Raw genomic sequence first — 12,584 nt, 5'->3', positions numbered from 1 at the left:
ATGTTTCCCACGACAAATTCTACAAATACCTGTGTACATAGAATATGACATCATTTATTTGTAAGGCCAGATTTTCTCCGCTTTCTGGAACACTGACTGGTAATCGAGCTTATAATTCTTGAAAACAAATCAAGGTAGGATTTCGTACTTTAGCTGGATTCGAAGATAAAGAGACAAAGCAGTTTACCTGCTCCAACGGGGACAACAACATTCCATTTATTCTTGATTTCCTTTGCCATTCGCAGGTTAACACCCCTCTCCCTCTTACGCTTACGATTTCCATGGAGTGGATGCTGACATTTTATCGAGGCCTTGAACTTGACGCCTAACTGATCCCGGTGTTTTGGACAAATTGTGAAGTCACGGCCGCCTTCATCAAACAACCCCACGCGTGCAAGAATTAGTTCTTTCTCAGAAGAGACACTTGTTTGAGATACAGAGATTTGTCGAAGATGAGCACTTATATCTCTAGCAAGAGCTCAAAGAAAGAAGCTCGTTTCCTTGGGATGAAATATCGCAGTGAGAGTCACAGTGCGAGGCAAAGGAACAGGAAAGATTAGACATTGTTTTCACAACGTAAAGGTCACGAAGAAAATAACTTTGTTGTGCGAAGGTCCCACTTACAATCGCAGACAAAGTTGTTTACTTTTCAGTGTAGACGTAATCATTTGGCGCACGAAACATCACAGTTCATGTTTCGCTGAAGTTTTTAAACAATAAGTTCAAGAACAATTTCACAAAAATATATTTAATAATAGTCGTTAAGAAATGCTGTTAAAAAGAAAAAGGAAAGGTACTTTGAAATAAACAAGGCGAGGAAGTGTTTTATTTAAGCTGAAAATGGACAGTAACTATGAATGTCCGTAATTTTCTGTCTCGGCTTATTGGAGGAATAGTTTTCTGAATTTTTTCAGGGAATGTCGGGTTAATTTCTTTTTTCCAAGTTCAGGGTCATGAAATTGTTCTTGAACTTACTATTCAAAAACCTCGGTGAAACATGAACTGGGATATTTCGTGACGCCAGATAATTATCTTTGCGCCAAAAAGTAAACAAAGCAAGAAACCTCGGCGCATCAGTGAAAATGTTTACAGTAGGAATAGTAATTTATTTCCCCCTTTCGATCAATTTTTTTGTCAGTCAGAAACGCAAATGTTTTTGGGAAATGCTAACATTTTTTTTCGTTTTATGCTGTGATGTTCTCAAGTCTCTCAGTGAACCTGCAAACGATATAACGCACGTGAAAATTATCGCTCGGCTCATACACGTTATGTATGCGTAATAACACTGTGCGGTATTGAAAAATAATTTTTTCCTTGGGTAAGTCGGCCTTAATGTATATTTTTCTTTAATTATTATTTCCAGTGAATTTTAGAGGGGATCGGTAAGGGGGTTAAGTAGGGGGTCAGTTGACCAGGGGTCAGTGTTTTGTCGTAGCCCCTCTATTACGCGTTGTGATGCCCAGACTCCTCTCCACATTTCAAAGCTTGGCTACTAAGCACTAATTCGTATCGTTTCGATATGGTGTACGAAGTTGAATGTCATGGAGTGTTCCGGCGAAGCGATGATGTTATCAAGAGAAAATCTCAAGTTTAAGAAGAGTGAATTAGGAAGACGAGAAGGTATAACAAGTGAAAATTTGTTATCTAAAGACTTTTAAATGCATTTGAAGGCTCGCAACAGCCGCTGTATCAGTGTTCTGAAACCGCACTTGGTTGTGTTTGTTTTTATACCGATTAGAACTTCACTGGAACTTCAAACTTTATTGTCTTTACGTTGCTTTTCAATATTTGAGCTTCCATCTTGGGGTTATGGCTAATCTACGGGTGCGGTTTGTGCAGGAACTTTTACGATGTCAGTCATTAAACTAAAATCTTGTGCAAGATGTGCAGGGTTTGAGCTCGATCTGCGAACAAAAAATGGCAGATCCCAAAAATGTTTTTGATAATTCGTACAGACCAAAGGTGGAAATGAACCGTGGTATAGATATCTCTTTGGGAGGGACTTGGCCACAGGAGATATTTGGCCTCAAAATCACCATACTTTGCTATGCCATTTTACATGGGTAGTTATTAGCTTACATTGATTGACAGGTAATCAATCAAATTACATGAAACTCCCGTACATAACTCATGTAGGACTAATCTACACTCATGTATAGCTACAATTGAATTGGATGAATTGCTCAGGTTTAAGAGCCCCCTACTTTTACCCTCATTTAGTGTAGTATTTAAAGAAATTTATGTGAAAAAAGTAGGGGGGTGGTGTAACTCCCCCCGGAAAATTGTAATTTTGAAACCGTTTTGGCTTTTTGAGTTATTGGGTATGCCCTTCAATCTGGCCAAGTTTCACTGAAATCGGTGAGATGGCATGTATCACCTCTGCCTGGTCCTCTGGTGGACATGCTCTTAACGTTGTTTTACTTCGTAACTGTTATTTAAACGTTTACTGTAAATATAACTACGCCAAAACTGATACTCTGCTGGCCTCCAGCTGCTCCACCGCAGACGCGCATTGGGCTCGTCACGTAATTGCAAGCGTCCTTGCGGAGCATAAGTCCGTCGCCATCGCTTCACTGTCGCTTTCCATCTGATCCTGTATTGAGCTGTTTTCTTGACAGCAACCCAAGTCACGTCCTTTCCTTTCAACTCTTACTAGCAGCCGATGAGCCTTTATGTCTGCATGGGCCTTCGTTTACCTTATGGATTTCACTCAAGGGCTGCCATGGCTCCCGGGGGGGTATACTTCCGGAAACGTTGGGTGGGAGTGTGCGGTCCACTTCTTAAAACCCTAACCCTATTTATGAACAAAATCTGCGAACTTTGTTAGCCTATTAATGGCCTGACCAAAAATTCGATACCCTATTTATGACCGTTGTGGCTGGCACAGTTGCCCTAAGCATAAGTTATGAAGGGCTTTCGTTCAGATGGTCTTATCGATAATGATAATGAAAAGTAGCCTCTAAGAAACATACCGAATTCAAGACTAGTGGGTTAAAAACCATACCCTATTTATGACCAAAATAGCCAAAATCGATACCCTATTTATGACCGAAACCCTACCCTTTGAGGCCGCACATACCTATATAACCCATATAAGGGAGTACCCCCTCCCCCATGTAGGCCCTGGCTATGCTATGCATGCGCGTAGGAGAGTGCTAATCTGTAATGTATGACAGCAAGAGGCAATCATCAGTTCTTGCTCAGACATATCTATGTAAAATTGAACAACAAGGCTATTCTTTATCACAACGGGAATTTGGAACCAAGAACTAATATCTTTTGGCTCTCAGTTTAATACAAATTTTGGCGAGCACTTGCTTGATCGGGGGGTGAAGCTCTGCTTTGTTTTTGTTTGTTTTTTGCAATCTTCAGTTTGCGACTTTCTTTCGTTAATAGCATAAAAATCGAAGAACATTGCTCTGAACAAGTGCTGAAAAGTCATCCAAACCATTTCATATTTTGTCCTTGCACAAAAAAAAGAAAAGAAAAACTTTATATGCTGGTCAGCGCAGGCAGAGTAGAATTAATTGGGAAAACGAATTAAGGCACTCTTAGCTGAATGAAATCACCATTCCATGCCTGCGTCATGCCATGAGTTATCGATTACACAAACAGCACAAATCTCACTTTAAACTGACCCCAGCTATTCAGGTTCAGTTATGACTGGCGCCGCATTTAATTAGACAGACTACAAACAAAACATGAAAATGCAAGAGCCCCAAATAATTTAAGTCGAAAAGCTTGTCGTGTGATTATTTCAAAACAAACTTCAAATCTAAGGTTTTTCTTTCGCTTCGCTGTAGCTGTAGGTGTAGGTGTGCATAAAAGCCTGAAACGTCAGGGCTTCGTAAACAATCTTGATAGCAACAAACGTATATACGCGTCAGAGCTATTCGTCTGTTACAAAGCTGTCGGAATTTTTTCCGCTTTATTTTTCCTGTTCCACTGCTAGTGCACGCAATCAGTCAGTCAATCAGCCGGCTGGAAAAAATCAGAACAGGAACATAAAGTCATTATGCTTACATGACAGCAAGGAACTATTTTTTTTCCTCTTTCTTCACCAATAGCATCAGTCACGTACTCCTACAGCGCCAGCCCATTTTGCAAAATGACACAAATAAAACTTCCACATTATTACTTTTCATTTCAGGGAGAGTTGAGAATAATTCGTCAATCCTACTAGTTCATGTAAACCTCATGAATATTCCCTCCTCGTGATCTATATTTATCAGAGAGGGGTGGAGCGAATGCTCTCTCAGTATTCCGTTTCTTTCTTTGACCGGAACATTCTATGTAATCTGATTGGTCTGCTATCAAGTGATATTTGATTAACATCGTCGCTTGCAAACAATCGGAATTAAAAATAGCAAAACGGCACCGCCAGCATATATATTACATTGCTCCCTGCAGCATTTCAAATTACATCTAGCTCTGCTCCGCGAGTTGGGGAATCATGGAAACGTTGCCTGTCGTACTTGTCGCTTTTCTGGCTCTGTGCATGGTGCCTTTCGGTAAGTTAACTCCATTATGTTTGAACTTACGAAACAACTGCCGTTTTCATGTTTTCACGTGAATCGAGGGCGACGACTCTTTGACAGTAGGGAGCTTAAGCAACGACGTCGAGGACAACGCCTAGTAAAAAATGAATTTATATTTTACCAGCAAAATTCGCGATTGTCTAGATCTGTTCAATACGCCAATGACTCTAAAAACATGCTCAGGCTAAATATGCAACGACAACGGTCAATTCCAAATGGAAATGCGAAAAATTAGCCGTGGTCGTCCACGTTCCTTAGACGACGCAGAACTTGGTCATTTCACGCTGTTGTTTTGCAGAGGACGGCAAAGAAATGTAGAAAGATTCAAAACGCACGTGCACAGCTATTGTTTTGCTCATTAAACCTTTTTTCTGGTGACGTTTTCGTTGTCATCGTCGTCGTGGTTTGCTTAAGCTCCCTAGTAAGTAGAGGAGTCCACAAGACAAAATTCACACTCGGTCAAGACTCGACTTTGGCAAAGCAACCCAGAAAGCATGTCGAAGTCAGCGCTACTCTGTTAGCTTTGAGACAGATCTGTTCATCCCTGAGAAATACCCTACCTGAACAGCCCGAGACACATTCTCGTGTTCCACTCAGTGTACCATTCTTGCACTCTCGTCTTTCGCACTGATTTTCGTCTTTGCATCTTTTATAATTCATTCTGTCACCGATGACTGCAAAGTGGTTTCATTGTCATCGTTTCGAGGCCTCGTTTTCCCATCATAAGAATCCATGACGGAAATGATTTCGGTTCCTACGTGGTCTAATACTGAATGACTTAATATGGAATCGTTCAACCAATTTAACTTGTGTCTACAAAATCAATCACAGGCTGCTGTCTGGTGAAAATGCATAATACCTAGAGCAATCATCACAGACCGGGAGATTTATAGGAAATTAAAATAGCATAGCACAGGCATACGCTTTCTTCTTTGTTACGATCGAGTGCAAATTTTGCAAATTGATCCATGTTGGTCCACGTCTATTGCAAACTTAGACCGACGTCAAAAATGACAAATATTCCAGAACCTACATATCTTTAGCAAATGTACTTCTGTTATCACCGCAAGTAGTTGTTGATCAGTTGCAACCAGTGTTTTGTATTGTTTACCTTGCTGTGCTAAAACTGCAAAGGATTACGCTGAAAGTATCGTGTCAAGCAAACGTAAATCTTCTCTTTCAGTTTGTCGCGAAGCAGATTTCGTGTCACAACAGCGTATAATTTATTGGATATTTTCGTCAGGTTTACAAAGGTTTCCCAAGTCTTCCAAGTGTCTTCAAGATCTTACTAGTCCTTTACAATTTAATTTGGCATAAGTTGCACTCATATTTATGTCAGAGAAACCTAATTTACTAAAAGTAACTAAATCAAATATCTTTTTATGTGTAAGAAGGTGATTTCAGCTCGTCGAGTTGCCCAAAGTAAGAGATTTCATCATCATGTCTCGGTATGTTTACTGGTGCAAAAATTCCTATTTCAAGAGATTTCTATGCAAAGGAATGCTTAAAAAAAGAAAGTAAACAGTCGGAAAGCTGGCCATGATCTTGGTGTAGGTCCTGATGAAAAGTGAATTAAGTTTTAGACTGAAAGAGCATCGAAATTTACGTTTAAACTCTCGGATTAAGAAGAAAGGATCTCGAAGGTGTTAGAAATGTGGAGGTCAGCAAGATTTTAATAAGTTTCAGAAAACTCCTCGTTATGCATAAATGTGTCTCCTCGATACAACCTAAAGTAAATTTTTGTCTTTAAGGATATTGCTTCTCAGGACGCACGCCAGCTGAAATCACATTTTCGTATGTAATGTTAGCTAATGTTTGTTTCCTAAATGAAAGTAACGTAAATACCAACGGAAATAGAGTTCGTTGAAGTTTGGTTGTTTGTCCTGATTCACTGATTAAAGTATACCCTTAATTATAATGGCAAAAATACATGTTTGTAGAGTATGTTCAGCTAAATCATTTCTCAGAGTTAAGCCATACGACTAAAGTTAAGTCAGGTCGTCCGAAGACATTACTAATCGTTAACTGAACTTAAAATAATCAACAAATTCCAGAACATTCAAATGAACAGTTCCAACATGGTGCTGTCACTGTAAAATCTTTTGTAAGTCAAAACAGACGGAAACACATAAATTTAAAAGCTGTTGAAACACAGTCAGCTACGATAAACACGTAAAACTCTCATAATATAGATCAGAGTATTTCGGAATAAATATTATCAATTATCCAAAAATAAATAAACCACAAACGAGTTTCCTTCAAAAGCTATTAGCATCTTTTTAATGTTTTCTCTCTCTTTAACCTTTGATTGCCGGTCCAACTGGCAGAGAGCGGAGCTCAGAACTTTTCTTAAAAGAACATATTTCTTTTCCCTGGTGGTTTATTGACCCTTTGATAATTTTCACGATAAGCCCCTAAAACGATCCCTTAACAATTGTTTACACAACACCAAGATTTAGGATAAAATACCATTAATATATTCAATTCCTCAAAAACGAACCCAAAATAATAAAAACAGGAAAATCTTCTCTACAAGCAAATTAACCGACGTACTGAAAGAAGATCAGGGCATATGTCCCGTCATAATCAATTCTATCGATGGCAGGAGAAATTCCGAGTTAATCAAAATATGAATAGATGTCGCTTGAGTAAATATCAAATGAAAACAGTGCCAAATGAACAAATACCAAATAGATTTCAGACATATCCTAAAATTCGTGCCAACAAGTTTTTCCTTTTTCCTGTTCACGAAATCACTCCATGAGGCTCGGCTGATGACAAGATCAGAGGCCAGTCTGTTTCGAGTCATACTGAATACCGATTTAGACAATTAATTAGACAGTGGACTAACTCCTCTAGGAAAAAAATTGAAACATCGTAAAGCCTTCAAGTATCCTGGACAGGAGAAAAACATTCTGAAATCGGTAACGTTCTTAGCTTTTCTTATTTATTTATTTATTTATTTATTTATTTATTTATTTATTTATATATTTATTTATTTATATATTTCTTTATTTATATATTTCTTTATTTATATATTTCTTTATTTATTATTATTATTTATTTATTACTCATTCATTCATTAATTTATTCATTTCTTTCTTTCTTTATTTATTTATTTATTTATGTATGCATGTATATATTTAATTATTTATCTATTTATTTATTAAATTTTATTAATTAGCAATCTTCGAGTTGGCTTTTGCCTCTGTGTCAAAACAGGTCTTCATGCGAAAATGAAAATGTGTTCCGCCTACAGCTTCATCAGTCAGGCAAATTAAACTCATTTTCATATGAAAGATATTGCACGAAGGCTCCTTTTGAAGCAAAAGCACAAGATAACCGGAAATGGCCTATTTATTCTCTTTTTATTATTATTATTATCTTTTCATTTATTTATTTTTGACAGCTTTTGGTCTTGAATGCTATGCGTGTACTAACCAGCCAGAACTTTCTGGAGGAGCCAAGTGTGAAAGCGACAAAGCTGAAAAGAATACTTGCGAACCGTTATTGTTCAATAGATGCATGACAGTGAAATACACCATGTCTCTTGGACAATTGGGCTCGAGGTCAGTCGAGCAAAGGAACTGCTCTAACAGCGTTTCGTGTGACCTGAACAATCAGTTCAATCGTAAGTGCAAGAACAGTTATTATTTAGTCGAATAGGCTCGGCAGAGTTTGTCTTGAACGCATCACCCTGAAGGTAAAGGTCACGATTTGTGCATCTTGAAAAGTTTAGCCTAAATTTCTCAAGTTCCTCGTTTGTAATCCGTGTTCGTCTCCCTTTTATGGGCTATATACGGCATGTGCCGACCCGAAAGGTACCTTTTCATCAAAATCCCTTCATAAATTATGTTTAGGGAATTCAAACTGTGCCAGCCGCAACGGTCATAAATAGGTTTTCAAATTTTTTGGTCAGGTCATAAATAAGGCAGGGAAAATTTGCAGGTTGTGGTCATAAATAGGGTAAAGGTTTTGGGAAGCGGGCCGCACACCCTCACCCAATTTTCCTGGGTGCACCACCCACTGGGATCTCCCGAGTTAATGTTCTCCATCATTAGCCATCTTGTTCCTTTATGGTTAATTTTAATCTCTTTGGGAGTTTTCTCTCTTGGTTAACTTCTATTATCAGGTACGGTTTCCTTCAATTTAAAGCTAGTATGCGGTCAAAATAATTCAAAATGCCGTGAATGGGTGTCTTTAACTTCTCATGCCTAGCTTTAACTTGCAACCTCTTGTCTTGCCTTACTTGAGTTTTCAAATTTTACCTGAACTATTGAGTTGGTGTGAAAGAATTAAGAGCTTAAAGAACGGAGCGCAGTACAATCATAAAAGGCCATTTCCGAGTTGCTTTAACCTCTGTTTCAAACCGAGTCTTGGTGCACAACCTTTCATGTTCAAATAAGTTTTTCTTGCACGTTCATTATCTTGTAAATCAAACTCATTTCCATATGAAAGGTTGTGCACCAGGACTCGTTTTTGAAACAGAGGGGAAAATGCAACTCAGCAATGGCTAATTGAAAATCTTTCGTTCTTCTTATTTCAGTCTGCAATCTGGTCAACTCGACAGGAATGTTGACCAATTGTTCACTTGACTGTTGTGAAGGCGACCTGTGTAACAAGATCCCAGAGACAACAGCAAAACCCGAACCACAAGGTTAGGCCTTTGGATTGGTTGCAAGCCGTTTTGTTTGTTTTTGTCCCGAACATGTTTGCTTAACCCTGAATCCATCTTTTCTTTTGTTACTTAAAAGTCCGTTTCTTCAAAAGTTTAAACAAATGTTTTCCGTTTGAGTTTGGATGCATTTGTTTATCTGTCGAGTTTCAACTTGCCATAAATTTTGTTAAGAATTAATACTTGCTTCCTTCAGTCTTTTTCCCAAGAGGCTAAATTGGTCACTATTTTTTCACTTTGCAGTAATTCCTCTAGAAGGAAAATCGAAGCATTATAGAGCCTCAAAGTATCGTGGCCAGAATAAAACATTCGACAATCAGTAACATTCATTACATTTTTTATTTTCTTATTTTCGAGTTGCCTTTTGCCTCTGTGTCAAAACGAGTCTTCCGCGAAACCATTCATATGAAAATGTGCAACGCCTACAGGTTCATTTTCATGCAAATCAAACTCATTTTCATTTATGAAAGATTTTGCACGAAGACTCGTTTTAAAACAGAAGCACAAGGTAACTCGGAAATGGCCTATTTATTTTATTTTCTATCATTATTTTTTTTCTTATTTTTGACAGCTCTTGAATGCTATGCGTGTACTAACCAGCCAGAACTTATTGGAGGAGCCAAGTGTGAAAGCGACAAAGCTGAAAAGATTACCTGCGATCCGTTATTGTTCAATAGATGCATGACAGTGAAATACACCATGTATCTTGGACAATTGGGCTCGAGGTCAGTCGAGCAAAGGAACTGTTCCAACAGCGCTTCGTGTGACTCGAACAGTCAGTTCAATAGTAAGTGCAAGAATATTTACCATTTAGTTCTTCGGCGAGGACGGTGAGAAATTCGACGAGCAAAGCGAGCCAAAGAGGGCGAAAGTGCAGGATTCGGAGAACGAAGCAATCAGGGTGGCGCGCTCGCCCGGAGCCTGTTCGCAGGCTATTATTTAGTCGATTATGCTTGATGATGTTTCTCATGAAGGCATTACCCTTAAGGTAAAGGTCACGATTTGCGCATCTTGAAAAGTTGAGCCTAAATTTTTCAAGTTCCTCGTTTATAATGCGTGTTAATCTCCCAGAGGGGAGTACTTCCTTATATGGGCTATATACCTGTCGGTATGTGCGGCTTTTTCAGCCGTTTTGATCATAAATAGGGTATGATTTTTGCACTCTAGTCCTGAATTGGATAGAATAACCTACTTTTTCATCATTATCGACAAGACCATCAACAAAAGCCCGTTATAAAATTATGTTTAGGGCAACTGAGCCATCCGCAACGGTCATGAATAAGGTATTGGTCAGGTTATAAATAGGGAAGGGAAAATCGCAAATTTTGGTCATTAATAGGGTAAGGGTTTTGGGAAGCAGGCCGCACACCCTCACCCAATTTTCCTGGGTGTACCACCCCGTGGATCTTCCGGGTTAATCTTCTCCATCATTAGCCATCCTTGTTACTTTATGGTTTATTATAATCTCTTATGTGTTTTTCTCTCTTGGTAAACTACTATATTCAATTTCCTTTAATTTAAAGCTGATAGGTGGTCAAAATAATTTAAAATTCCGTGACTGAGCTTCTTTAAATTGCCGTGCCTACTAGCTATAACTTGGATCAACTTTTTGCCTTACTTGAGTTTTCAAACTTAACCTTGATTGTTGAATTGGGGCAAAAGAGTCAGGAGATGGAAAGGTGGAGCACAGCATAGTCATAACTGAAAATCTTCCTTTTTTTTATTATAGCATGCAAACTGGTCAACTCGACGGGCATGCTGACTGACTGTTCACTTGACTGTTGTGAAGGCAAACTGTGTAACAAGGTTCCGGAGCCAACAACAAAATCCCAACCAACAAGTGAGGCCTTTGGATTGGTTGCAAGCTTTGGAGCCATTTTGTTTAGTTTTGTCCTGAACGTGTGTGCTTAACCCTGTATCCATCTTTTGTTTTGTTACTTTATTAAAAGTCCGATTTTTAAAACGTTTAAAAAATGTTTTCCGTTTGAGTTTAAATCTATTTGTCTACCTGCATAAGAAATACCAGTTTTCATTTTTAACAAAACAAAAATAGAATCTGTCGGGTTTCAACTTGCCATGAATTTTTTGTTAAGAATTAATACTTGCTTCCTTCATTCTTTTACCCAAAAGGCTAAATTGGTCATATTACTGATCCATGAAATTCTAGATAGGTCATTTATATAAAAATTTAATTTCCTCGTCCATTGCAGTTCTTTCTCCTTCCCCCCCCCCCCCCCGCCCTCCCCACCTCTCCCTCCTCGAAAAGAAAGATTAGTGTTTAGGATAATACCGTAAATCCTGGAAGTAGCGCCCGGAGCGCTTATTTCAAATTTGGGAGAGAACGGTGGGCGCTTATATATTCGAGGAGGGAGGGGGGGGCGCTTATTTCATTTTTCTCAAATCATGGCTTGACGTGATCATTTTTAATACATCATCTGCGTGTAAACAACAACATAAGCTGTTTATCGACATGAAAAGCTTAAATCGCGGCACCGTTAGCGTGTTCACAAACTGAAACAGTGTACAAATTTAACACCACACGACAAAAACTATACCTCCCTTGTTGTCTCACTACTCGTCCACAAAATGGGTGGAGGGGAGGGGACGCTTATTCGAGGGGGGAGCGCTTATTCTAAGTTTTGGCCGATAGCTTTGGCGCTTATTTGAAGGGGGCGATTATTCGAGGAGGGGGAAGGCGTTAACTGGAGGATTTACGGTAAATCTCGATATTATTACTTTTAACCTTCCCGGTGACATATTTCTTTTTGAGCCTTTTACGATCAAAATTAACATCCGCGGAAAGTGAGTCATTCCAACAAATGTTCGCTTTAAAGGAGCCATGTCACGGTTTAAGCATCTTGAAAAATTTGGCCTAAGATTTTGCCCATGGCCAAAACACCGTGACTAAACTACTAGTTGAATAATAATTTTAACCTCAAGTTATTGACTCTTCAAAGGCAGTTGATATCACTTGGCGTTTGATAACATAGCCGACGTTCAAGCGGCAAATCGCGAACAAAATCAGACGTACGACTTCTTGAGAAAGCTTATTACGTATTTTTTAAATAATTTTAGTAAGCCGTAAGGCTTTCAAAAGCGACAGCGAAGCAACGAAAAATTCGACTTGTGTTAAAAAGCAATTTAATACATCTTTGTAGTTTTCACTGATGTGCATTTAATAAAATTTAATATCTTTCCGGTCGCGTACAGGATGAACCGTAATTCTTTGTCCAGTTTTTTTCCGCATCCTTGACCAAATATCCGTTTAATGCATCAAGTGTTTTAACGTTCGATTTATTGTTGACGAATTTGACGTTTACTCCAACTGTTCCTCATTTTTCATTTTTTCTCTTTACATCATTTTCCATATT

At 38.6% G+C, this 12,584-nt stretch overlaps 1 protein-coding gene across 1 annotated transcript; it reads left to right on the top strand.

Annotated features, from left to right (window-relative positions):
• Positions 1–4,353: 4,353 nt before the first annotated feature.
• Positions 4,354–11,187, top strand: LOC110044846 (uncharacterized). Its single transcript, XM_089281174.1, has 5 exons — positions 4,354–4,511; positions 7,948–8,169; positions 9,085–9,195; positions 9,785–10,000; positions 10,943–11,187. Exons 1-5 carry the CDS (start codon positions 4,454–4,456, stop codon positions 11,122–11,124), a joined length of 789 nt encoding a protein of 262 aa, XP_089137300.1. The 5' UTR covers positions 4,354–4,453; the 3' UTR covers positions 11,125–11,187.
• The last annotated feature ends 1,397 nt before the right edge of the window (positions 11,188–12,584 follow it).

Source organism: Orbicella faveolata, unplaced genomic scaffold (assembly GCF_042242905.1).
Source record: "Orbicella faveolata isolate gen_17 unplaced genomic scaffold, um_ofav_v1 contig_48, whole genome shotgun sequence".
Classification (NCBI taxonomy): Eukaryota; Metazoa; Cnidaria; class Anthozoa; order Scleractinia; family Merulinidae; genus Orbicella; species Orbicella faveolata.
This window is presented reverse-complemented; position numbering and strand designations above follow the sequence as displayed.